General features: G+C 36.9%; 1 protein-coding gene across 7 annotated transcripts in view; it reads right to left on the bottom strand.

The window, feature by feature from the left end:
* Positions 1-2,464: 2,464 nt before the first annotated feature.
* Positions 2,465-27,845, bottom strand: part of RGS12 (regulator of G protein signaling 12) — an 89,586-nt gene continuing 64,205 nt past the window's right edge. For 3 of the 7 annotated variants that reach the window (XM_027718417.2, XM_027718425.2, XM_027718424.2), the window contains 6 exons: positions 25,874-26,000; positions 24,852-24,948; positions 23,334-23,401; positions 22,687-22,840; positions 19,456-20,073; positions 2,465-7,581 (listed from right to left, as the gene is read on the bottom strand). In XM_027718417.2, the coding sequence (XP_027574218.1) occupies positions 7,223-7,581; positions 19,456-20,073; positions 22,687-22,840; positions 23,334-23,401; positions 24,852-24,948; positions 25,874-26,000 (1,423 nt within the window). In that variant the 3' untranslated portion in view covers positions 2,465-7,222. Of the gene's footprint in view, positions 7,582-17,922; positions 21,590-22,686; positions 22,841-23,333; positions 23,402-24,851; positions 24,949-25,873; positions 26,001-27,845 lie in introns of those variants that run through there. The other 4 variants (XM_027718418.2, XM_027718420.2, XM_027718422.2 and 1 more) reach the window with 4 other exon arrangements.

Here is a 27,845-nt window from a genome sequence, read left to right as displayed (position 1 = left end):
GCACAGGCTGATTTGCAATTGTTAGGCACGTACATTTTTAGCTGTGCTCAAATTTCTGCTATTCCACCCACTTGCTTCATTAGCATATTAGACGCCCCCATGGCATACTTTAAAATGGTCTATAAGTCAAGCATGTGTGAGGGAAGGTGGCTCCACTTCTGCAGCTGAAGGCAGCTGAAGTAGTCCCTTTTGAAGGGGGAAAGAGCACTAACAAGGAAGAGACAGCCCCATGGGAAGCATGCCAGACCCACAGCCTGCCTCAACTTTGGGATGATTTCCTGTGGTAAGGTGGAGAGTAGGGTTCACATATAATGCTCTCAATTATTCTGATTGCAGGCCTAATAATATTCTGTATGGAAACCTGTATATATGTACACACCCACCTTTTCTGTATTTTTTTCATATATATATATATACACACATACATACATACAAACCTGTAAGGGACTCCTCCAGCTTCTCCCCCAAGCCTCCCTGCTGCCAAGTTCTTGTTCCTGTGCTGGAGAAGGACCCTTGGACCTCAGTCCCATGCTCCAGGATACACTTAGGAGAGCTGGTAAGCAGAGAGATAAGGCTGCCTCCTGGAAGGAGGGGCACAGTGTCCCTTACCTGGGCACCCCTCTCACTGCATACAAAAGCCAAACTACTAGCCTACTCTATTATCTCCCTCTGCTCTTGCCTGTCCATGGTCTCATCCTTTTGGATACTGCTGCACAGTTTTTTCACCAAATCAATAGGGATTCTGTCCCTGACAAAATTCCAAGGCCGTTTTTCCTGTACTCCTAAAGGTAAGGCAGGTAGAGATGTCCCAGGAAGAACCAGGTGAGCAGCCCTCTCCCCACCAGACGAATCCTGACTTCAGAAGTGATTGTGTACCACTCGCTGTCTCATCACTGGCCTCTAGAATAGGCTTAGGCTAAAGATTTCACAGCATGGTCAATACCTCTGCTGTATTTCCTTCTCTCTCTCTTTTTTCCCCCCATTTTCCTGTATCTCCAGTGCCACTCCCTGTAATTGCTGCAGAAATGTCATCGTTGTTCTGTGTAATTGCTGCAGAAACAATCTGAGCTGTCATTGAACTACATTGTTCACAGATCAGGAGGAACTGGCAGATCAGAGTCACCTCATCTAGTTTCAGGGGCCTCCTGCATATGTATTTACATCTGAGGTAGGTATCAAGGTTCACAGCATAAGCAATGGAGACCTTGAAAATATAGAAAAGTTAAACTTAAGGGATTCATTTTTGTGCCCTGGTCTAAGAATGTGCCACTCCAATAGGTTTAGCTTTAATCAGATGAACTTCTAGCAGACCTTTAATTTCCTTATCAGTCTGGAATTGAGGTGTGAATCTGCACATAACTGAGTTATATATTATTTTGAGATTGTGAGATCTTTGCAGGGAGAGAATGCAAATGAGGTACAGGTTGGTGCTCCCTGGTAAAGCAGACACAAGGTATTTAGGTACACTTCCCAAACTTGGTCTCCAGGGCCTTCTCCAGTGATGTGGGTGAGTGGCCTTTACAGCACTAGCCCTGACACTTGCTGCAGGCTATGGGCACTTGGAAATGCTCTGGTGGTTTTGCAGCTCTGTGTACCTGCAGGGATGGGATTCAGCATTATCACTGGAAACTGGGATGAGATTATAATGGGCAGCATTATAATGATGCATGGCAGCATGATAACATCTCCAGTGTTGTCATGGACGTGGAAGATTTAGGTTTCATTCCATTCCCATCAGTCATTATTTTCTACTATTGGTACTTAAACTTCTGTATGCCCCCTCACTCTGGCACAGATCTTTCTAAGCACAAAAAGGAATGTGGATTGAAGGACTGAAGGACCGTTGTGTCACTGACACAAGTCAGTGTACACAGACACTGAAGCCCTGTTACCCCCAAGTTTTTTCCCCTTTTTCTCTCTGGTAGGTAGAGCATCTGTATATTTTAGCAGTGCTTGCTGCAAGGGCAGAGAAGTTCTGATGCACTGGTCCCCTCAGACCACCACACAGATCTAGACAACCCACCACGACTATGCAGAAGAGAAGCCAGAGGAGGATTACACTGTAACTGGAAAACATTTGGCTATTCAGGCTTGCAACCCCTTTGTGTTGCTAGAACCAAGCAAAAGGAATTAATTAAAGGCTAAAAACATACCCTACTATTATTAAATTCCAGAGCATGAGCTATTTTTAAGGTATATAAATATTTGGCAGAAATTCTTAAGAATCCTCTTCTAAAGGAATTTCTTTATGTAAGCTAGGTTTAAGAAGATATCTTTGCAGAATCTAATAAAATGCAGGCAAGTCTCAGGTTGTCTCATTCTTCCATTTAAACTGTGATGTCCAAGTGGCAGCAGGTCCCAGAATAACTGAAAAAATCTTTTTCACATCTTTTCCCTACATGGAAATTAGATATCGATGAAACATTATCAGTACCAGTGGCATAAATTATTTACTTACTACATATCCAATTAACATTTTTAATGAGTTTGACACACTTAAGATTCTATAAACATTATTGTGCAGTACATGATTTCTTAATACTTTGGGGAGAAAAGGCATAAGAAACAAAAGTAATGTGCGTTTTCATATTAGAAAGTGATCACATAGACATTTATAGACAAAATCACAAATAAAACAAGAACACAAATGAAGTTCTGTACATCAGCATTTTAGACTGTACAACAAAATGATCAGTTGGGACAAAAAAATATAAACAATTTTCTTATCTTTCACACAAGCAATTCAGAGAGCATCTTGGTTCATGTGCAACATCTTGGATTTGCTAACATTTTGAGTAATGCAGGCAAGATTTGCAGACACCTGATCATCAAGCACTTCTCAGCAGATTTTTTTTTCTGAAAAAAATCAAGACTAAACCAGTTAAAAGTGACAGTTGGTCTAGAGCAAGGAACTGTTTCAGTAAGACCAGTGAAAGCTTTTCTTGTTTTAACTGGCATTGGATTAGGGTTCACAAATCTCACGGTTGTTCAGTGCCCCGTGATGCTGAGCTTGGGATGCTGTTCCAAGAGCACAGAGAGAAGGGTTTGGATGTGCCACTTGTTTCTGCTGAGAACACCCACACTGTCACAGAGCAACAGTGTTGTCACACAGGTTTGCTACAAACCCACAAAGCTTGGAAATCCGCCTGTTCATGCAGAAACTATGGTTGTTTCTGAAGCCAAGTCAGTGAGCTGTGGTTGGGAGTTAGGAAGAGTGCCTCAGACCTGCAAGGGTTTCGGCTTCTCTCACCTCTCGATAAGGACCTGCCATTGGGCCTTTGTCTAACTGAGCCTTTGGAAACTTTTCAAAGTCTTTGAGAAACTGTGAAAAGATGCCTCCAGGTGTTTGCATCATGCTACCACACACTTGCCTGGTCTTCCAGCTACCAAGTACCTTAGGAGAGACCATTTTAAATTACCATATTTGCTATTGATTCTACATTGGAGAGGTCTGCATGAGCAGCAGCACCACTACAGAGAAACAACTACTGGCAAGGATTTCAGTTTTGTGGCAAAAATCAAGCTACTTCCAAAGAATCAAAATATGCTCGTAAGTCCTGGTTATCTCTGCTACAGTGAGAAAAGGAGGCTACTGGTTGAGCCATGTCTTTTAGAAGTTTTCTGTTAAGAACAGTAAATTCCAGCAGCAGAAAAGAAGCAAGAATAAAGCAATGCATGCTACAGCAAAGCCACAAAGAAGCCAAAACTTTCAGGCAGAGAAGTAGTGCCTGAAGGACCCAGCATCCTTGAATGACATTAAATAGCCCCCAGAAGACTTTCAGGGGCATGAGAAAGGACACAGTATAGCTCAGGTATTGGCTCCTTCCCACGGAGCAGTAAAGCTCTTGCAAAGTCTCTCTGCAAACCCTGTTTATGTGTCTTCACAACCCATTGGTTCCTTGTCACGCAGTCCCCCAGAGCTAAACAGAGCAGTGGTTTATTTTGCATGTGTGTTATATCACAGATTTGTTGACAAGGCACACAGCTACAGTAATCCTACGGGGAAGTCTCGTTGCAAGTTTACCTATATGTATATTTTCTATTCTTCACAAAGCCTTTAAAACTAAAACACAACAAAACTGCGACGTGTGGAGCCAATGAGGATGAAACCACCACAATTGAAAATCAGATACCATGACAACAAGTGAAATATAAGACAACTGTTAAATGAGATTTAGAATGCTGCAGGGTTTTCCAGGTGTTGGGGTTGGGGTTTTTATATCACTGGGTGTTACAGTTTCAGGTCTGAGTACTGATACAGGTCAGTGGATCTCCCTCTTTCACATAAGAGGATGGAATAACTGAATTCCCCTCTATTTATCACCATGGGATTAGAAAGACATTAAGAGTAACTCTGCAGAAGTGAAGTTTCAACAGGGAAAAACTGGGAAAAGTAAAAGAGAAATAAAGCCACATAAAATCTGATTAGGAACTAGATGGCAAGATAAAGGATCAAGCTATCAAGCAGGGCTTCAATTAGGCTGATTTTTAATTTCAAGCAGATTTGATTAGTAGTGGAAATCACAGTATGAGGAGGCAATTTAAAATCACATAACAATGTTGAAGTCATACAGTAATTAGAAAGTAGACCACACTCCTAGTAAAATATTGGAAATCATCAGCCAGAGACAGGCTGTCCATATTCCTTATTAACTCCTGATTCCAGCAGGTTTAGCTTTTATATTCTGCCAGATATTGGATAGGAAAGCTAACATTATTAATTATTTCTAAGTCTAAGGAATTAATTTCCATTAGTCCTAGATAAGAAGCCATTCTTTTAAACAATCTGCCAATAACTGGCATGACATTGTGGTCTAGGGAGAAACGGCTTTTCCCATGTACCTTTGTTTACAGGATTTCCAGGCATTATGCCAAGATATTAAAGAAAACTCTGTTCTTTCACATCCTTCCTTTTCCTGCATGCAGCTTGACTCCCATGCTGTCAAATTCTCTTTGAATCCTTGATACAGTCAAATCCAATATGTTGCACTCAGAATTTATGAACAGCATTTTTATTTGCTTTTTTTTTTCCAAACACAGCAGGCTGGGGAGAGAAAACAGGAGAAGATGGAGAAAGAGCTCTTTGATTTATACCTGGCTTCTATTAACTTCATCTGATGGCCCCTAATCCTTGCATTAGAAAAGTGTGAAAGTCAATCCCTATCCACCCTTTCCATGGCACTCAAGGTTTTTCAGCTGATATTGCATCTCCCCTCAGCTTTCAGTCAAAGAATTCTGTATTGCTCACTACCAGTCACTTAAGAGCACTTGCACAACATGAGATAAGCAACCTTGTATCGTCTAAAATACTGATCAGAGATTAATAAAGACTGTAATTGCTGTATTTGAATTTCAAGTTTTTACCATTAGGATTTTATTTTTCAAGACACAAAAACAGTGCAAAGCATATCACAGGTAAAAATGCCCTCTCTTGAGTTTGACTGCTGTAATGTTAGTCTTGATTAGGATGAAGCTATTGATTTTCCAGACAGGGGAAAAAATTGTGGGCATTTATTTGTGCAAAGAAATATTCTCTCATGGGCAATTGTTAGCTAAATGCTACCAAAAAATACCCAAAAACCCCAACAACAACAAAAATAGCTTTAAAAATACATAGATATTTAAATGTTTTCACATCATTGGGCTTCACTGGGCTATGACTGGTTTGCTACATTCTGCCCGCTGTGTTTCCCAAATCTCTAGTATCGTTACACCACCATGATTTTATCAGGACTCTCAAATTAGTTTAAAGCAGGAAAGTTTTTAAAAGAATGGCTATTTTCACAGGATATATCCTCATTCAGGCCCACACAAGGGTTTTCCTCAATATTGAAAGCAAAATCAATTACAGTAGAAAAGAATTAAAGTATTAAAGCTAATGGGTGTTGTATCCCTTTATATCACTGGAATATTTGATGTAATGCTTAAGCATTAAGCCTAAGCTTTAGTAATCTTACTTTACGATTACAAAATCTTACATATCCTCTTTCTCACCTTACAGATTCGAGTTTAAGAAACTGACTGACAGTGTCCAGTACCCTCAGCTATTCAGAAAATTCATGATTCTTGGTATGCTTTAGGAGCAAAGAAAGAGAAGTTAATCAATAATTACTGTGATGCTTTAGACATAGTGCCTGTGTGGATCTGCAGTTCAGGAGCTATGCAGCATGACTTCTTAAGTCTCACAGTAATTGCAAAGCAGTGAACCACCAGAAGTCTCACTATATCCACTCAATATGATGAGCAGCTGTCCACCAATCTCATTTCTTTTTGTACCCTTTTGCATGTCCAGGCTCAAAACCTCTTCTGAAGAAATGGCAAAGGAGAAAAAGGACGAGGTGGCAAAAAAGAACATGTTCAGCAGTCTTAAGTGTCTGTTCTTTCTCAACTCTCCACCCAAGGCTAGAAAATTAACTGAAATAAAACGAATGACAAGAAGAAAGAGAGGCACTGAACCACTTATCGAAAGAGCAGTAACAAAGTGCCTTACCCCAAAGCTAAAAGACACCGAGAGCAGTGATGAGGAGGGACCTGACAACCCTCACACCACTATGTAATTAGATATATATTTTTGGTATGGAAACATCACCAGTGTTGGCTACAAAAGCAGCTATTATTCCCAGCACAGGAAATTCACAGTTGGGGGGGTTTTGCCTCTTACTGCTTGTATTACAACGGTTATATTGCATATATCCAGGCAATGGACTGAATTCCACTTGGACCTCTTCCCAAATGTTATGAGACAGACAGGAAGATATTAAGAAAATAATCCTAATCTCTTTACATCAGTAACTGATTTTACTCACACTTCAAAAATCTACTAAAACACAGGGAATCCTGCAGACAAAAGAAAAACATTAGAAGATTAAACTGAAATTATCTTAAAAGGTTTGGCCGGGGGAATTTAAAGTAAGTTTGTCTTGAATAAAGACAAGAAGGGTAGGGGTGGAAATAGCAATTTTAATTGCACTGTGCAATGGAATTATCCCAGGGAAAATGATATAGAAATGGTAAAAGTACAAAGCTCAATACTTTCACTGGAATACTATCTTTTCATTCTAGGGCTTCTAACTCATATCAGAAGTGATGGTATGGCAGGCTCTTTGAAGGCAACTGGGCATTGAAAACCACCTATAACTTGCAGAAACATCTCTCTAAGGCATATCTCCATTGCTGCTGATGCCAAGCAAAAATACCAGAATATTTAATTAAAAACAGAGATTTAAACAAAGGTAGCCTTATACTCAGTGGCCTTATTCTTTTCGCTCTTGACAGCAATCAGAGATGGAAGGTCTGATGTCCTGTAAACTCCAGTCCTCATCCTCCCTTGGCAAGATCTCAGTTCAGAGACGTAACCTTCAAAGCTGAGGTTCCCTTCAGAATCATCGCAGGACCGTGTGCCAGAGTCTTCCAGTTTGACTCCATCCACATCAATTATCCTGTTTACAGGGAGCTCTGTTCCAGGATTCCCTCTTGCACCAGGAGGATTAAAGCTTCTGCTCGTCTTTGCTTTGTGAGAGGTCTGCTCACAATAGTTTCCTGAAGTTCCTTGTGAATCTTTTTTCTTTCTGTGGTTTGCACCTACCAGAAGAGTTAAAAACAAACAAAAAAAAAAACACAGGAGAGTTATGTATCTTCTGGTTTTAGCAGTTTTCAATATTGCAGCTTCCTCTGAGGCCCTAATGGTAGATAGCCAGCTGGGATATTCATCTACTCCATCAAAGAGACTTACTGATGTACCAGGTAGGTAACTAAACATTAGATCTCAAAGATCAGTGTAAAATCTTACTACATATCTGTCTTAATTTAGCATTTTTCAGAGTTTTTAAAAAGACTCCATTAAAAATAACTACTTTGTATAATTTTGTACACCTCTAGAACAAAAATTCTCACACCAGCAAACCCAAAGGTGAAGGAGGAGAATATAGAGCTTCCAGTGGGGCAGAATGGGAGATGTTTCTTCACTTCAACTGGCCTCCAAGACCAGATCTCTGCGAGATATTATTTTTACTTCACTAGGGCTTAATTCTCTACCAGACTAGGAAGGGATGACTTGAACTTGTAGTTAGTACACTGTCCTGAACTGCAACCAAGCAACTGTGGGCCATGGTTTACAGGGCAAGAATAAAAGAAACTTCACAGAATCTTCAGAACTGGCCTCCAAGACCAGATCTCTGCGAGATATTATTTTTACTTCACTAGGGCTTAATTCTCTACCAGACTAGGAAGGGATGACTTGAACTTGTAGTTAGTACACTGTCCTGAACTGCAACCAAGCAACTGTGGGCCATGGTTTACAGGGCAAGAATAAAAGAAACTTCACAGAATCATAGAACTGGTCAGGTTGGAAGGGACCACAGTGGGTCATCTCATCCACCCTCCCTGCTCAAGCAGGGTCATCCTAGAGTACGTGGCACAGGATTGCATCCAGACAGTTCCTGAATATCTCCAGTGAGGGAGACTCCACAACCTCTCTGGGCAACCTGTTCTAGCGCACAGTCACCCACACAGTAAAGAAGTTCTTCGTCATGTTCAGGTGGAATTTCCCGTGCATCAGTTTCTCCCTGTTGCCTTGTGTTCTATTGGTTGGAAGCACTGAGAAGAGCCTGGCTCCATCCTCTTGACTCTTGACACCCTCCCTTCAGCTACTTATAGACGTTAATGAGGTCCCCTCTCAGTCACCTCTTTTCAAGGCTCAACAGTCCCAGTTCCCTCAGCCTTTCCTCCTAAGAGAGATTCTCCGGACCCTTGACCAACTCTGTAGCTCTCCTCTGGACCTGCTCCAGGAGCCCCATGTCTCTCTTGTTACTGTGGAGCCTGGAACTGGACACAGCTCTCCAGGTGAGGCCTCAGCAGGGCTGAGCAGAGGGGCAGGATCCCCTCCCTCAACCTGCTGGCAACACTCTTCCTAACGCACCCCAGGGTACCATTGCCCTCCTTGGCCACAGGGGCACTGCTGGCCCATGGACAGCTTGCTGTCCTCCAGGACACCCAGGTCCTTCTCCAGAGAGCTGCTCTCCAGCAGGTCAGCCCCCAGCTTGTGCTGGTGTCCAGGGTTGTTCCTCCCCAGGTGCAGGATCCTGCATTTACCTCAACCCTTGTTGAGTTTCAGGTTCTTCTCTGTTCAACTCTCCAATCTATCGAGGTCCCTCTGAAGGGACCCTCTGAGGTTGGCTTTAAACACTAAAGAAATGCCTGGATTATTTTTTTAAGGTTTTTTTTTGGTACAGCACTTCTAAAATCACAATTGTCAGGATTTGGGCCTATTCTCTAAACACTTATCCCAGGAAAACCACGGTTTAAACCAACCATGGTGAGTTCCCAAAAGCTAGTTTTGCCTGAGGTGTGACACTGCGAACTGCTAGGAGCTTCTTAAAGCAAGCGCAGAGAAGCTGGTTTGCCTGTGTCAACAGCTGTAAGAAGGGAAGGATGAAGGAGTTGATTTCAGGATTTGCACCACAGTTAACAACATGATTTCTGTAGTTGCAGTTCCCCCACCATAATGATCTAAAAAGTGGTGATATATTCAGGGAAAGAGACTCACTTTTATTAGACCAAACTGAGAGCCAAGAAAAAAAAGAGAAACTTTCAAGGCACAAAGGCAGACCTGAGTAAGGGCTTCCATTTCATATTTAATCCCTTTTTTCTATGTATCTTTTTATCCATCTTTTAAAAGATACCATATTATCTGATGTACTTTATCCAAAATATTTTTAAACATTTTGTCACAGTACACACATTTAGCCACACAGATCCCATGAGACTGGGGTGGTTAAATGCCATAGCTGTCTTTCAAATCTTTTATTTGTGTTTGTCCCACAAAGTGATTGGTACAGTTTTATGCAAGGAAAAGAAATTTCAATGTATAATCATCATAATCAAGAACTTTTTGATATGGAAAAGGGGTGAAATGCAAATTAAAAAGACAAAAAAAGCACTTTCATACAGTTTCAATCAACTCACTCCAGGGTCTTCTTGAGGGTTAAAGCTTTCTATTTAAGAAAAACAAGCTAAAATTGTAAGTAGTGCAATGTTTAGTGTTTTAGCTACAGTACAGCCCTACATGAATAATGTAGATATTCCACATCAGTAATGCTTGCCTTTTTTCAGAGGAATTAGATCAAACTCCAAACAAATCAGCTGAGTAGAGAGAGGCAGAAAGCCTTCTCAGCCCTGTTAGCGCAGCACGACTCCAGCCTACTAAATCACAGCTAACATTTAATGGGACTATATTACACTTTGTGTTTAAATCTTCCTACTGCAGCCGAACATGGGCTTAATTTCAACTGCTGCTTGCATGGCTGTGCTGCAAAGTGCTATTCTTCTGTTCTGAAATGTTTATCTTAACATGAGTGTACTGAATTGTACTCTTGATGTCTTTAATCTACTATGCCCTTCGAGGAAGATCTCTGATTTTTCTTTCAAGTTGGTTTAAAAGAGCTACAAGTTTCTAAAGTGCACTACAAATATATCCTAGCATTGAGAATACATTCACAATTGATGGAAGGTCTCATAGCTCTGTTGACTTGAACTAGGCTGAAACTCTTTCCACAGTCAGAAGATGCAGACTGCATTAACAGGGTACAACAGATGGAAGAGCTGGAAACTCCTACTGAGGAACACTAGGAGAGGTGTGAGTATTTATTTGGTTGCTACGTCTTTCTACAGCTAAGTCAAAGAAATGCCACTAAGTCTCAGAGTTATGGTGTCACTGAGTCACCACACAAAGCAACTGGGCGTGCAAGCTTTCTAAAAGGAACAGAGCAAAAATAAGGTCAATGTTTGCTCTCAGGCTTCTCAAGACATAAGCTCATTTGAACAGGAATACATCCACGTTATGGACATATTTTTCTATTAATGACCTTTTCAGGAGCAACCTCTCTGTGGCATCAAATAAATTACTACTAGAGGGAGGACAGTAATAGAGAACATCTTGTCTAAAATACCAGTTCAAAATAATATGGAATTGCTAAGGGATGATACTGTGAAGACGATTTCTCTTTTTCTGTCAGGGTAGAAAAGATCTTGACTCATCTACACCAAACAGGAAGACGATTTCAAGACTAGCACTACACAGAAAAAATATTTTAATGTGTTTTTTCCCCTCATTGAAAAAAAAAAGCTTCTATGAAGCAAGGCTGTTTAACATAAATAATAGGAGAGCTTCCACAAAACAGTTGTGTATAGATATATCTCACAAGTTTTTAGAGACTCAAGATTTGCATGTACTCAGTGGAGCTTAATAATGAGATTTTAATGCTTACAACACTTTTGCACTGGTCTCCTTCTCATATTCTGTTTTTGAGTAACAAATACCTGAACACACTTAGCTATGCAGGGCACCATCTAAGGTGCAGAGGTTCACAGATAAAATTTCTCTTCATATATTCTTGCACTGAAGTGATGAAAACCTCCAAGGAATCCTCCCCTCCGAATTGCTTTGCCTTGCATAAAGCATGTCAGGAATGATACCACATTTTCCCAAAACTAATCTGCCAAATGTCCTACCTAACTTCAGAAGGGAAAGGAAGCCAGTGCTTGGAGCAGTGGTCACACAGATGAATTTCCATCCTGGAATAGCACAATCATGCCTATTGGTAATCTCCACCTCCCCTGCTAAGCATTCCTCGCAGCTCTGAGGGAATTTTCTTGTGCATCTGATCCCATTAATATGTTCCAGCTGGTTTAAAGATGGGATAACGCATGTCATCTTTTGTCCTTAAAGAGATCTTCTGTTTTACAGACTCACAGCCAAATGACTGCTTAGAAGGCTGCACCTGTCTGCATTTTTCCAAAGGTTACAAGCAGGCACTGATCTCCTACCTTCCATTACCAATATTTCCCTTTTTCTGATGTTTGGATTTTATATATTACTCTCGAGCACTCTGAATTTAACATTATGATTATGGAGAATTGCCGTCACAGAGGAAGACAAAGGGAAGTCTTTTTCTTCTGTATAAAATATTCCTCAAGCTCTAAGATCTAAGCAAGAGATCACACAACATTGCCTTCCAGATAGTTCAGGAACAAGGGAGCATTTGGCCAAATTCCAGACAAAGGTCAAAAAAAACCCTGGAAATTCCAGGAACAGCATTAACTGTCAAATGCAGATGATAGGATCATATAACTGTAAGTAAAATACAGATGCTTGGTGATTTAAAGGTTCACCCACAACACCTTGCAATGATAGTTTCTACACCACAACTATTAAATTCATTTATTTTCAATGTGCTAAATTTTAGTTATGATTTTTTAATAAAACCCCTTCCATGTAAATTCAGTGTTTCACTTATCATTCTACCTTTGCTAAAATCCTACTGTTCTTGTGAAAAGCATTTACTATTTAGATAACTCTCAGTTCTACGGAAAGATAACAAGAATATCTTCCTAACTTCCACACCACTGATCCCAGTCATTTAACTACTGCTAGAGAGGATCAGATTTCAGTTAAAAAGAATGAGCGGCAGATTAATGATTTTCTGCTGACTTACAGCAGATAAAAATCTGTTTGAAGTACTTTATAATACTTAGAATATAACTCTTGTGAAAAGAAACCACTGAAGTTTTCAGGAACAATTCCTGGAATTGGTAATTTATTGCCATATACCACCCCCAAATTACTTTCAGTCTCCAAATCAGTAAAGCTCTGGTGTGTGCTGTAATGTGGAGATTGGGCAGACACTGTTCTAGGCTCTGGCTCCACAAAGCCTGTCCTAAGGTGGTAACACACTGCCTGAGAAAGCCTTTTTTCATGAGACTTACAAAACGAGCTTTGTGATGGTCACTTCTGCAGTAGGTGTTCACTTTGGTGTCCTGGAAATATGTCAGTACAAGTAACTCTTTTCCTTACCATGGCCATAATCTGACAATTTCACTCTATAAAAGACACTTTTCCCTGTCCAAACTGTCAGGAAATGCTACTTCTAAATTTTAACCCTCCCAGCTGTGGATTCTTGCAAGTGGTGGATAAATGACTTCCACACTGGCTGACATACTGTTACCACTGAAAGCATTATCTGTTTTACAAGTTTGAAAAGTGGTTTATGCTTCTGGAGGGAAAAGGATACTTTACATTTAAGTTTTAGAATTCTGCAGGCTAAATTTTCTTTAGGAGTTTCCTTCTTTTTATCTCTTAATTGATACAGCACTGAGGAGAAAGTAGATTTTATAAAAGATTCCTACCTACAGTTTATGCTAAATCTTTTCAAAGGCAATTTGACTTTATATGCTGAATTTCATTTATATATGAATTTCACTTGCATGATGAAACACCAACTGCAGCATATGCTCAGTGTCTTCAAATCTGACTCAGTAAAATGCAGGCATCAAGCTAGGAAATGGGTTATTATACAAAGCAGCAACATTCTACATTACCAGGCTATTTAGTTTTGTCCTGGGAATTTCTGGAAAACATTTGCAGTGTTACGTTTAGAAAGACGGGGTGGATAGAAATCCTTTCATTACACTCATCTCCAAAGTATTCCAAAGAACAAAGCACAAAACATGATTCAGAAAGACAAATTTGGAATATTACACGGAAGAGGAAGCTGGTATGGCCATTGCTGCTCACTAGGGGCATATAGATGCAAAAGAGGAAACAGTGCAACCTGTATTTGCTGAGGGCAGAGACATTTTATATACATGGCTACAACAGTGGCTGAAGGGAACTGCACACAACGCCATTTAAAGGCCAGGAACATGAAAAGTTCTGAATTTTGATCCAGGCAGACATGTGTGCCCTCATCAACACTGGCCCATTTGCTCAAACTTTCTGTTTCTCCACTGCAAAAACTGAAACAATTTTTTAATACTTTCTAAGCAGCAGACATGACAAAACACCTGTGAAGCAGCCTACACATATTCTGCCCTCAGTTTGGTCTTCCAGCATTTATTATTAACGTTCATTCTGGTTTTCCATCAGTCATCAGTAACAGCAGGTTTAATTATTGCAGAGAGTACTATGTTGAGAAATGGTGGATTGAATTACCTGAATCCATTTTAATTTAATCTGCCATTAATTACATTATTTTTCAGTTAGGAAATTCTAAAATGTGGTTTTGCAGGGCTACTGGTTACATTTCAACTAGTAATTCAACCAAGTTCACTTCATCATCCAAATGCTGCCACGGGTTTGCGTAGATCTGGGTTTAGCCTACGTGTGTTTGGTTCAAAGAGCAGCTGTCATTTTTCTAACATTTTATCTAGTCAGTGACAAAATTTGCAATTCTTTCTAAAATTAGTATCTTGTTGCTTGATTGAAATAAGTTTACAATTCAAATAATCATCCCCCAAGGCCCTCCTTGCATCCTGTTTGTCTGCTCTAAACTCTCCTTTGTTTTTTGTTGATCACAGTCATGTACTACATGTAATTCTCCCATTTAATCACGCTCTGGTTAAAAGAGGATTAACAGGTTCTGGCCTTAGTGTTTCTGGATCCCCACGAGTACTTATTTATATTGATCCAGAATCCAATTATCTTGGATAAGTAACTGCAGGACAACAGCCTTTGCTAAATATAATAATTTACATTCTTTTTACATCTTTAAGTCATAATCCCTTCCTTTTCTTAAATTTTTATTTATGTTTTCATTTATGTGGTTATCTTGATTTACACGGGGAACATCACTGGATTGTCTCTAAAATATGCCACATGAATTAAGAGATTATGTAAAATATTAGTTATGCAAAATATTATATAATTTATTACAAACCCAAAGGTTTATTTTGAAATTTTGAACATAGATATGTGATTGTTCCTTATCTCCCTAATTATTACAAATTTTTTTTGCACTTGGAATTCATTACCCTTAGAACCCTTAGAACAACACCCTTGAAAAGTTTAGTAGCCAAAAAAAGTGAAAGTCACAGAAATTACACTGATATTATCTGATCTTTATTCCTCAGCTGTCATGTACTGCATCCTCTCTGTGAATAATGAAAAGGAGCAGTTTGGAAATTTTTTTTTGTCCTTGGGAACAATAGCCAGCCCCAGGCTCTGAGAGTCCACCCTGCATTTTATTTCTGCATAATTTATCTTTCACAACAAAAGCATCCTAGCACTGGTATTAACTATTCCATTTCTGAAAGAAATCTTTTCAATAAGAAAGGAAGCAAGTTTATTTTGAGGATACAATTGAACATCTATTTCAGAAACAAACAAGTATGTCTTCAAAAAAAGTTATGTAACTTCACATAGTCTAAAATCCCCCTTTAACTTACATAGACATGTTGTTAAAGTAAAATTGCAGAAAGTTCATCATGCTTTTATTTTCCCTAGCTGGCTCTCTATCTTAACCAATGACATTATATACTTATTAAAAGGGAGCTTTCAATAAACTCTTTATTTTTTCTTTTGCATTGCTGGATCTAGTCTATATATCTACTCAAAAGAAACACCTTCTCAGTAGGCAATAATTTCATTGAGTATAATTTTAATGTCATTTTAAGAATAATTCTCATCCCAACTCAAAAAAAAATAAACCAAACAACAGGGAATTTTTTAACAGATGGAGGAAAAATTTGATGGAATCAAATCTACAGTCTGTGCACCTTCAATCTGAATTGCTGCAAATCGTCCTACCTTGGGATGAAATAGTATTATTCCATGAAAAAGCCCAGTTGCTATTACAACTAAAAGCCCACCTACTTTGTAGCAGAAGCAACAATCATCACAAACAATCCACAGGCCAGTGGAATGTTGCTGAATAAACAATCTAGTGCAAGGCCTGTAGCTTAATATTCACAGCTCTTGAGGAGAGGAAGGCTGCCTTTCCCCATGACATCTATTTTGCACTTAAGTAACACATGTGCCTGACCCCCTGGGAAAAACTGGACAACATTCAAAGTACCCAGACTATACCAGGCAATTAAAAAAAAAACCAACAACAAAGAGATTAAATCAGCATTTTAACACTTTCAAAAATTACTGCATCCCTTCAATCCAATCACACCACACAATCATTATTTCTTCCACAGATGGGTACCACCACCATTATACGTAGAGACATTCTTCGGATTCCAGAAATCTCTGGTTTTTAAAGTGGGAAATTTGCCAGAACTGGCAGGCTTATTCAAAATAAAGACATTTTCTCTTGATGAGTAATGCAACTAGAATCAGTAATGATTCTTGTGTTGCTAACTGATTTGATATTTACTTCATAGCTAAGTATTACTACAGTATAAAAACATTACACCTATTTCAGAAAGCTAAGAACTACATTTGAAAATTTGTTCTCAAAAGCTCTGAGCAATGCAAGCCTCATTTTACTGTCTTCCATTGTTCATATTTTGCTTTCTAGATCTCTAAGTGGAAAAAAACCTCAAGAGTTACCCATTACAGGGATGGATACTGGCCTGGCTGTACCACATTAGCAAACTGTCCCCTGCACAACACAAGGGACGATTCATTCCCCCCAGTCCTTTTCCCAGCACTTATAAACCTAACATACAAAAGCCCAAACGTGCAGGGTAAGCACATACGTCATTTACCTTTATGCCAATGTGAAACCAAGATTACAGACCTCTTCAAATTAAATAGTCATGATTTTTCTTTATATCCCAACACTTTAATTGAATAAACCAATTAGAAATGAGATTCCCATTGATAGGAGATTATGATTGAAGAACCATTAAAGCACTTAAAAAAGCAACCATTATTAATGTTTTAGTCCTTTGAGATTTCGATTCTTGACTGGACAGTTTCCAGAAGTCTTTATTATAATTATGCACACCATTGAACAGCCTTTCCATGCAAACTCCATGAAATCATGAAAATAGAAAAGTTTTCTTTCAGCCCACACTTTTTCCATAAAATCACTGTTCTTTTGTAGAATACAGTTCCCATAAAATAGGAGTGAGTTGTTAGTGTAGCATAGAATACAGTTATTGTATGCAATAAGGTTGTGGCAAAAAACCAAAGTGTTTCACATCTTTCTTTCAGATTTTTGTTATTCCTAAGAAAAGAAAAAAAAAAAGGAATCTGGTTTGTCACAAAGCTAAGAGAAATTTAGATTTTTAGTTTTGCAGAATTAGTTTAATTGCTTAAACATCTCTTACAGGTGACTATGACAGAAAAATAAGTCACAATCACCAGTGAAAGTAGAGAAGACCAGTTGGAACACATGCTAATTAAGATCGATTTAAAAAATAAAATTCAATATGTAGGATATTAGTTATTTGTTGTGAAAAACTCTGAATAATTTTAAAAGGGGAACTGCTACAGGACTTTCAGCTGTTTCTTTTTCTTTCATGGAGGCCCGCAAATATGTGGGAACACAGTGACTTTTGGAAAAACTGGATTTTCATCCCCCAGAACACGAGACCTAGTTAACAGCACTACAAGCCTCTCTGCAGAATTTTTTTTTTTCAATTAGGCTTCACACAGTGCTGTTATACAGGACCCATCTCTAAGAATGAAAAGAGGAGTGCAGTCTCCAGCACCCATCCAACCCTTCATTTCTTACCCAAGACTACCAAACAAAGAGGTGGTTACATTGGTTACTCCACATCAGATGAGCTGAGATCACCAGCTCATTTCTTGAAGACCAAGGAAGAGTTGCTTTAGTTTAAAATAAGAAGGAAAGTAATGAATATAAAGTTTAGCCCACGAACCCACAGACAGAAGAGATTCTCCTTTCAGGAGTTCCTGTTGTGACTAATTTAAAAGAAATCTCCTGTCTTATCTGCCTTCTGGAGCACATGTCAATGCTATGGATTCCACATGTGACCCACCAGCATCTCAAGACAGCATTTGCCCTTTGATATCTAAATTATTAACAAATCTAACTTTTGTCAGCTTTGTCTCACAGTAATTGCTAGTTCATATCTATTAATCTGTTTGTTATAAGAAGATAATTTCAATCAGAATTCACAATCCAGGACTGAATTTTTAAAATAATGAAGAAAATCAAAGCTTAAAACCAGTTTGTGTAACTAGACCTAGAATTTATTACTCCTGAGAGAACAAAGATACAAAATACATGTGAAAACTACACAAAGATTTCTACAAAGTAAAAAGTAGAAAGTGGGAAAAGGGAAAGCTACAGCTCAGTGGTTACACAGAAATGTAGGGCATGCATTAAAATATTGTAAATTCATGAAGTTTTTTTTAAGTGCAAATGGTTTTTTTAACAGTTCTCACTGAAAAATATGCAAATTGATACCTATGTTGTACACTTGTCATATTATCAGAAAGACACCAACACAAATCTATGCATATATACATCAATATGTCCGAAGTACATTTTGTGGTTCAGTTATTTATAGGCACTGGTTACAAGTCCGTCCAATACTCAGTTTCGGAAATTAAGTGGTAGCACTTATAGAACATTTCTCAAATACTACTAATAAAGGAATTTGTTTTTAAAATACCAAGAGGAGGAAATAATTTGCATTGCCATTTATAAGCATCCAACAACCAAAGAAGTATTTACAAATCATCAACCATACAGATAAAGAACAGTATCAAATACTCTGTGTAAAAAGATAAATAATTAAACTGTATATTCCCACATCACAAAGAAATGTGATCATACAAATTATGGCACCATATGTTTGTGAAACATCAAAAATAAATGTAGCACATAGATACCTCTTCTTATATTTTACATTAAACTGTACACTACAACGACTGTAAAATGTCAATGTCACGACACCCATCGTCTTCAAATTCTTGTTTCTGGTAATAGCAATTATTATTAGAGTCCATGTTTGTAAAGAAATTCCATACTTCAGCCTTGGGCTAATATTGCTCTGTGATATTGCTAGACCAAGAAACTTATATCCTGAAAAAGTTACATATTTCCTTTAAAATTATCTAATAGAAAGAGCTATTTGACGTGTGAAATTCTGGGAGAAAGCGTGATAGATGCAATCTATTTCTCTGTGTAGGAAAGTATGGGTTAAAAAAAATAACATTTTTATTTTTAGTCACAAATATCTAATTTATTAGAGAAATATTTTTTAAATTGAGGTTTATCCATTTAAGATTTTAATCATGAACAGTACTGCAATTTTCAACACATAATTAGGGTTTTTGCTAAAGTACTTAAACTTCCAAGCCCTAATCATGTATCTCATTATGAGAAATGGATCAGAAAATCTGGAACACAACAGTGCTATGGAGCTCAAAATGCTGACACCCTGTTTTGTACTCTGAGGGTGAATGAGATAATTATAGCACATGGATACGTTTCAAACGTTTGTCTGCATGTGTCCATTTTTGGCCACATGCCAAATCCAAACAGAAGTACATTGTTAAAGGCAACCAGAAATATTACAGTTAGCACAGACTAAGGCAATTAAAATCTTTTTTTCCTTTTTTTTTTTTTTTGTAAAAAAAAATTAAGGTGCAGAGAGAATTTTCTTTCTTGTTTTAATGGGTGCCAAATACTGATTAACAGTGCCAAGGAAAAGTAGTTTTACATAAAAGGAAAGACTATTAAAATCTAGAAATACCTGAATTGGATCTTTGATATCCAGATTTTTCCTGATTACCTGTAAAAGGAGTTGGGGGTGGATAGTTGGCTTCTGTGAGTTTACTGATGTCTGACGGTGGTGTCGGTGGTGGCGGTGGTAGCAAAGTGCTGTTAGGGCTACTAATATCTCCTTCAGCCACAAGAGTCAAGTCTGCCACATTGTCATCATCTACCATCTGTATGCCTTCGGCTTGTAATTCTCTTGACTGCCTTTTCCACACTGTTGCATTGTTTTCCTGTGCATGCGGAATGGGAGACAATGGAGGACTAAAAGGAACACTGAAAGTCTTCTGACTGTGGAGAGCTGCCAAGGCAGATTTGTGTTTATTTTCTGAGTAACCCATTTTCTTAACTGAATTTTCATTAAAGTTTTGTATGGACTCCTGTTTTCCAGTTGGTGATGTACATCCATCATTGTCATCATTTTTTGAAACTCGCTTGTTGAAGCCTTTAGGACCTGCAGGAGTAGATGAGGATGGTTCTGGTCCAGTGGGTGGTAAACGAAGAAAGTCAGGAAGAATAAGGTCTTCTTTCCTTAGCAGTCCACGTTGGTCATCTGCTCTGTTACTTTGTGCTTTGGATATGAGTTCAAAAAATTCTATTGGGGAAAAACCCAAAATTGACAAGTTTTTGTCAGAAAGTGCAATGCCATTAAAATGTACATTTTCAGCACATTTATTTTCCATGAAGATCTTCAATTCTTTCAATGCTGCCTTGAAATAAGATCCCATGTTAATTAGGAACTTTTTCAATTGCAGCAATGTTCACTAGCATCACTATAATTAAGACCATCAGCATTGCTATTGTAAGAGTTTTGCAGTTTAGAACAGCTGCAATTCACTGAGCCTTGAACACATCTTCTATTTTACGCAGTTAATAAATCTGTACACACACACAGGATTTTTTTAATTCTTTATACAAAACAAGGCTCTGGTCTCACAGACAGTGGGTGCACATTTTTATATTCTGGATGGGTTTTACCCATCTTAACTCAAAAATAGCCATGCCATTTGAACATTCAAAGACTCAGAATGTTGCAAACTTCCGTGTTATATTGAATTTCTCTCAGTTTAATTATATTTTATCACAGCTTAAATTCAATTCATGGTGTAGTTTTAAACCAGGATGTTATCATCACAGGGTATGATCAGATGATGATTTAAGTAACCCCATTTTACTTGGTGCTGCAATGGATCAGTAGCTTACAGGTAGTCAATAACCATCCAAGGAACCATTACCAAAAGCGATGGGGCAGCTTTTTTATTGAGGTTTTAACACAATTAGAAGTGATTTTCTGATCATGTCCTTAATGATATCCAATGGTTTAATATGTTTCTATATATAAATAATACTCATAGTAAATCAACACTGTTCTAGAAAGTTTCAAAACTTGGCAACAAGAAACTTATCAATTATAAGCCAAGAATTATACCACTCCTCAAAAAAGAAGCATCGCAACAATAAACAAACTCTTTGGTACAAAACATATACATATAAAAATATGTAATTCTTAATATAGTGTCTCTGCATGTCCTACTTTTTCAAGAAGAGAGCACTTTAACTATAGAATATTAAAAGATGCTTAAAAAGGCCATCTCCAACAGGTTAATTAAAATCAATAGTTTCAATCTAGCTTATAAATATTGTTTGAAGCAAAAGCCGTTACAAAATCAAGCAAGAGAAAGTTAATATCAGTTTTAACTTAGCATAATATGAAGTCATACGCTTGCACTTGTATGACCTTATTCCTAATTCTCTATTCATATTTGGCAGGCTTTGCAATGTATTTGTAAAAATGACTTCTTAACATGCTTTGTCAAATGCCATAAAATCTGAACGTAGCCAAGATGGAAGCTTCCAAATGCTTCTTATTGCCAAAGTTTTGCAAAATGGCGGTAGGCATATTAAAACATGCAACACTTCTAAGACGTCACACAAAAATGTCTCTTTCTGAAATTTCAAAGTTCATAGGACAGTTGTTTTTTTCGTTAAAAAACAGTCTACAACATTTGGTACGCATTTTCCAAACTCTGACAAATTTCACAAAATTCAAAATAAAATGTGAAAGCCTCGAATTCTGAAGTTTTCAAATTATGTTAATGTTTTACTCAGTCCTAGGAAGAAAAATGAAAATATTAAAATGTGGAAAACAAGTTAACAAAATAGTAAGCAGCAGAAAATAATTTAAAATGCACTAATATTTTGTAATAACACTTACATTAAAAGACATCTATTTCGTAATAAAACTTTTAGCCATAGCATTTTTTTCAGTTCTAGTCAGTGGACATTTATTCACAGATGAACATTCACAGATAAACATTCATTTGTTGTATAAATGTGCATAACCAGGTCTTGGATATGCATACTGGGTAACTTCAGCAGTAAATTTTAATCCTTTGATTTTTTTCTACTTGGGAAAATAGGGAGGAACGTGTAGGGCTGACAAGACAAGCAATTGCTTCAGTTAATGTCCTAGGGCAGAGGGTGGTATATCAATATTTCTAGTGCTACATCATTTTTATTCCACTTTCTCCCATGGACATCTTTCTATAAGAAAGCAAATTCTCTTATGAGATTTTTTCCAATGATATCACCAGAACTATTAAGATGTCATGAAGGTAAAAATAATACTCAGAATAGACAAGATTACCAATGACTTCTTTGCTTGTTTCTATTTTCAAATACCTTTTCGGGGCACATGCTGAATGTAAACTAAGTTTTACTCTTGCCCATCACAGCTCCTCCACAGTTATCAGACTGTACTGCCCTTCAGCAGAAAATTTACAAAAATTCTTACCTGAGTAAGTTAGGATCTACACTACTGTGCAGAATGCCTTTCAGTGAGTTGAACACTTATGTAAAGGTGAACAGAAAGGCAAGCTTCTACATGGCTTGCAAAGGGTATCAAATGGGATATTCAACTGCAGTTGAGTAACTAATTCCTTTTTTTTTTTTACAGGAATTAGGTACCTTTCACTTTTGAAAATCCCACTGGGTACCTACATCTAACTTTAGGTATTCTTAAAATTTTACCTTCAACTTAAAAAAAAAAAAAAAGACAATTCAAACACAGCACCAAACAAAAATATTATGATGATGACTGATTTCACAATGCAGTATTAAACACATGGCACCTTATCCCACACAGATACAAAATTCTCATTTTTCTAAGACTACTTATGTTAATATGTAAGCTATAAAATTCACATACCCTCTGCTTCATCCAAATTAATTTTCTGACATTTTTTTTTTCCAATCTTTGCAATAGAGTCTTCTCTCTTTGACAGCCGGACTTCCCTAGCATTTTTTCCATTTTCTCCTTTCATTTTGATAGAATTAGATTTTCCTAGAGTTCTTCCCTCTCCCTGCATTAGAAGGAAAGTTAAGGTACTACTTACATTTAGGCTATATCATTGTGTACATAATATGGTCTAAGGGAATGAAAAAGTTATTTTGGAAACACATTTCTCTAACACCGCAATAAATGCTTTAGTTTTGTCTTGATTATGGCATAGAAACATTTGCCATAGTAGTTCCAAAAAAAGTATAAATAAATATAATATTCTTCACTCTGAGGAATTCACGTAACAGAAACGGCCTTTGAATCTCAGAATAATTCAATCATTTTCTAACATAGATAAGCCAATCAGACACAAAACAACAAATACAACACATGACAAAGTTCTCACAAATAGATGCTGCTGACAGTGGAAAAACATCAGACGAATTGTAGCTATGTTCAATCTAGTTATAGAATTTAGTTGATTCAAAATCATGGATGAATGCAGCCTTTAGTATAGAATTCTAGAAGGAAACAAAAGATGAACTAAGGGACAAAATTCATCGCAGAAGACTTACAGTAGATGCTTGACTTCTTGAAGTAGATACAACTGCAGTCTGTTTTACCAATGTACCTTTTTGTTTCTCTGTAAACAATAAACATAAACATGCCTTCCATAACTGCCAATTTGTAATTTCCCAGAGAAGCAATATTTAAGTGACAATGATTCACAAAACAGATTTCTGCTTTAAAATTGCTCAAAGATGTATCAGAAAACAAAAAGAGTGAGCACAGCTGATATTCCTGATACTTTTCAGTCAAAACCTATCAGAATCTCCCTCCCATCTTCAAATTTTTGTCATACTGGCAATACTTTTAAAGTTTAAAGATGCTGAACTTTTACCTAAGTTCTAAATTTCCAGTTGCTTTAGATCAAATAATTTTAAAATCTGAGCTAATAATTCAGTTTGCAATTCTCAAGTTTAGAATTTAAACAACAAAAAAAAAATCAGCAGAAAAGACCATTGAAAGGTCACATTGAACCTTTTCCTGCATCAATTGTTTTGTAGACATTTCCATATCTTCCTTGTCACCTTCTAAATAACCAAATGGCTCCTTTGAATTCCACCCGCCTACGGCAAATATACTAACACAGACTTACGGCCCTCTTTCACTGGTACATTGCCACAGAACCAACCCACTGCTAGAATGGTGCTCTATGATTTAGTCTTTTATAGCCCCTGACAGTACATTGGATTTAGGCTTTTTTTGTAATCCTTAAACTAATTATCCATGGGATATCCATTTAGATTGATAACTTTTTTCAAAAAACCAGCTGGTTCTGTTTATTACAAAAACGACAAATGTGATTCTTCTCAATAAATGCCTCCACCTTTATTATCCTAGTTCTTCCTTAAAGAGGATCTCTGCTCTAAGTGTATTTAATTTAACCTAATATCTAATGAATTTAACCTAATATCCTAATGAAACCAAACCTTTACTCTTAAGGGTGCTTACATTAATCTAGAGTGTTAATTGTCTTAAAAGATTGTCAACTATTCAGCAGACAAATTTTTATTTTTCTTATTTTATTTTTTAGTGTTATCTGCAGAAACAATCATTTAAAACTGGAAAAGTAGGCTCTGCTACTTTCTCATGTTAAAGAAGGAAGTTTTCATAGCAATATATATAGCTGCTGCCCAAACTGCATCTGTTTTATTTATATAGAATGTTTCTTATTAAATAATTGCCAAATTCACAGAAGTTATTTGGCACTTTATTCTCATCATTATTCCTAGGGACTATGTCCCTAAATATGTATGTGAATATATGGCTGAATGCAAATACAATATTGAAATATTACTAGTGTAAAACTTCTTACAGCAACAGTAAAAGTACTTTTACCAACAGATTCATTTAATCTTCAATCTTCAGAAACTGCACTCCTTTTTAGTTAAAAAGAATATATGCTCCATGTGACAAATCTAAATTTAATCACATTTCTCTCACCTTCGCATCAACAGAAGAAACTCACCAGAGTCAGGGTTCATGACACTGACTTGACATCATAAATAAAAGCTTTTATACCAACTTACCTCTACCTTTTGTTGGTTCTTTTTCTTCTAGAACAACCCGCTGACCATCCAGATTAGATATAGGGACACCAAGATCAAGTGGTTCCTGCTCACCATTCTAAAGTCGGATCACAGTTTGTATATAAGAGAAAAAGCTGGTTTTAGAACAAATTTATGCAGTCTGATATTTTTGAAAGAAAATAAGCAAAGCATTTTTACGTTTCAGCGTAGACTCAACATATTCTTCTTCTACTGCTCTTTTATTCCACTGGTATAAAACTACCTTGATTCCAATGAGTGTAACCCATTTCTTGTGAGGAGAATGGTATTTGGGGGAAAAGAAGATACATGGAGAAAAAAAAAATCATCCAATTTGCAAATTGGATGCACAAATACTCCAGAACCACTGCTGTCTATCTTCAGCACACCATATTTTTCAGAGGATGTTTGAGATATTTTATATTCTAAATTGGTTGTACTTTGTTAATTTTGTAATTTTATTAAATGAAGTTATCTTTATACCAACATGTTTTTCAGTTATCTTAAAAACATGGACTTGTTCAGCTAAGACAGGATACATTCTAGAAATACCACAAAAGTAACTTTACTTTCCTGGATATTCCAGCAAAATAGTATAGAGAACATGTAGCCAAGTGCTCAGTAGTAGAGAAGTTGAATCAGTCTGCCTTCACAAAAAGTTTCTGCAAGGGGAATTGAGGTAACTTTCATGATTCCCAGGATAATGGAACAAAACTTTATTCCCAATCAACATTCCTTGGCTAATAATGGGAGTTGAGCTCTGGAAGAAGCTTGGTAATTTAAGACATTGGATTTATTCTGAAGGGGAATATAAAATAGATGCAGACTAAATATTTGAGGGAACTACTATTAAGTATAATGGTTATGACTATAATGTATTTTATCTCAACATCCAGCTATACCTATTTTAATGCCTGTCAGGATAGGAATAATTTCAGGGAATATCGCATTATCTTCTTCAGACAGAAAGTATTGCTGCTTGAATTACACCAAAAGATACTTACTAGTCTTGCCACAAGTTCATTAAGATTTAAACCATATTTTGCAACCACAGGCCTTAAGACCTCTGTTACTGGTTTAGTGGGTTTAGCCTTCAAACCAACTGACCGATTGATCGGAACAAGATCCAGCCTGAAACATATCAATTGTAACATTAAGTATGAAATATTCCAATAAATAAAATTTACAAAAATATATAAAACCCAACCTACAGCAAAGTTATATTAGCTAGTAACTAGTTGAAAATTCAGTAGCATAAATTTATCCTAAAGGATAGGTATAAAAGGAAGGTATAAAAAACTCTTAATTCAAATAAAAATTCTACTATTTCACTCGCCAGAGTTGAGTGAAGGCATAAGCCAACCTATTTGGATGATGATCTTCACAGCAATTAAATCATCTTTACAGAAATTACTCTGACCATTCTGGTCCAGGAGTGCTTCCAAAGTGATTCTATACCTGAACTACAGACCTGGATGCAAGAAAAATATTTCTCCCCAGTTCCACAAGAGACTCAGAACTTCTAATTCAATTACATGAGATGGGTTTGGACAAGTATTTTTATTTTTAAGCGGAGGAACAAACACAGTGGAATTCCAAATGATGCTACTTTTGGGTTAATGCCACCATATCAGGAAAAATTGCTGTAAGAGAAACTAATATAGCAAAGCTGTAAAAGAAATTCACTTGGAACTTAAAGGCCAAAGACAGCTCTCTTCAGAGTCTATTACATCATTTTCTATCATTTCATTAAAATAGCAAAAAATAATGAAATAGAAAAAAAAACTCCCAAACAACTAATTTGTTAACATCTATTCCCCTGCACAGAACTGTGCCTACTTTCATTTTTCATTTTTAACATGCTCTTTATCTGTGCCCTGATTCCTCCATAATAGGTTTGTTTGACTACAATGGCACTATAGTATGAAAAAAAGGGCAGGCTTATTACTAACAAAACTATCAGAAGAAATGTGCACTACCAGAAGAAACGACACTTACTAGTAATTTTCTCAGTCACGATTAAATGTAAACCCCATCTTTTCTCTCACACAAATTACTTAAATACAAGATGTTTAGTCATGGTGACTTTTCCCTTCCAAACAAAACACGAATAACTAAAACTTTGTCTCTCACATTTTCTTTGAAACCAACAGCTACTGAATTAAAACGATCAATTTTAATCATTAACTGGTAATTGACACAGAAGCAGCAAACATACAGGAAACCCAGTATAGACAGATAGTATTTGTCTTCTGTCTGAAAATGTTCCAAATATTTGACTATATTTGCTTACACAGTGTCTGCCCAGAGAAAGGAATAATGTAGAACTTTTATACATTATAATTAACACATAAATACCATATGGTACTGCCTACTTAAAGTTGCTTTTTAATTTGGAAACTCAACAAACTCACACCTAATAAAAGACTGCTCAATCTCAATTTCAAAACTGAATATTCTATGCAACGTTTATTAACCTGAAGTACCCTTAAATAGAAACTAGCCCTGCTTCCTAAAGAAAAGCAATATAAAGCCAAAATGAGGAAAGCCTAACAAAATAAACTTTATTCACTTCAAAAGTGCAATTCACTAATGTAACACAAACATTTTACTCCATTAATTTTTCCTGAAATAATTATTTCAGGAGTTTTCATAGCACTAGTTTGGATTCATTTGGGAAAAAAATATAAACTGATTATTTTGATTAAAAGTATGCTATCAAATAATATTACATACAGCTAAATATATAATGTGCCAAATTATATTACATCCATACTAATAATTTAGCACTGACTTGCTTAAGATTCAGGGCTATAAATCTATAATCAGATTAATTTATATTTATACATTTAGTCTTACTATAATTTTCCAAGTGGGTACATAATTACAGATGTAACTGAATGGGAACATTCAGTTCAATGGGAACAATAAATATATCCATTTCACCTTAAGACTAAGAGACTGGCAGTTCAATTT

Source organism: Pipra filicauda, unplaced genomic scaffold, assembly GCF_003945595.2.
Source record: "Pipra filicauda isolate LSUMZ 115617 unplaced genomic scaffold, ASM394559v2 scaffold459_size522612_pilon, whole genome shotgun sequence".
Lineage (NCBI taxonomy): Eukaryota > Metazoa > Chordata > Aves > Passeriformes > Pipridae > Pipra > Pipra filicauda.
Note: the sequence above shows the minus strand (reverse complement) of the source record. Positions and strands in the feature narration are given on the sequence as shown.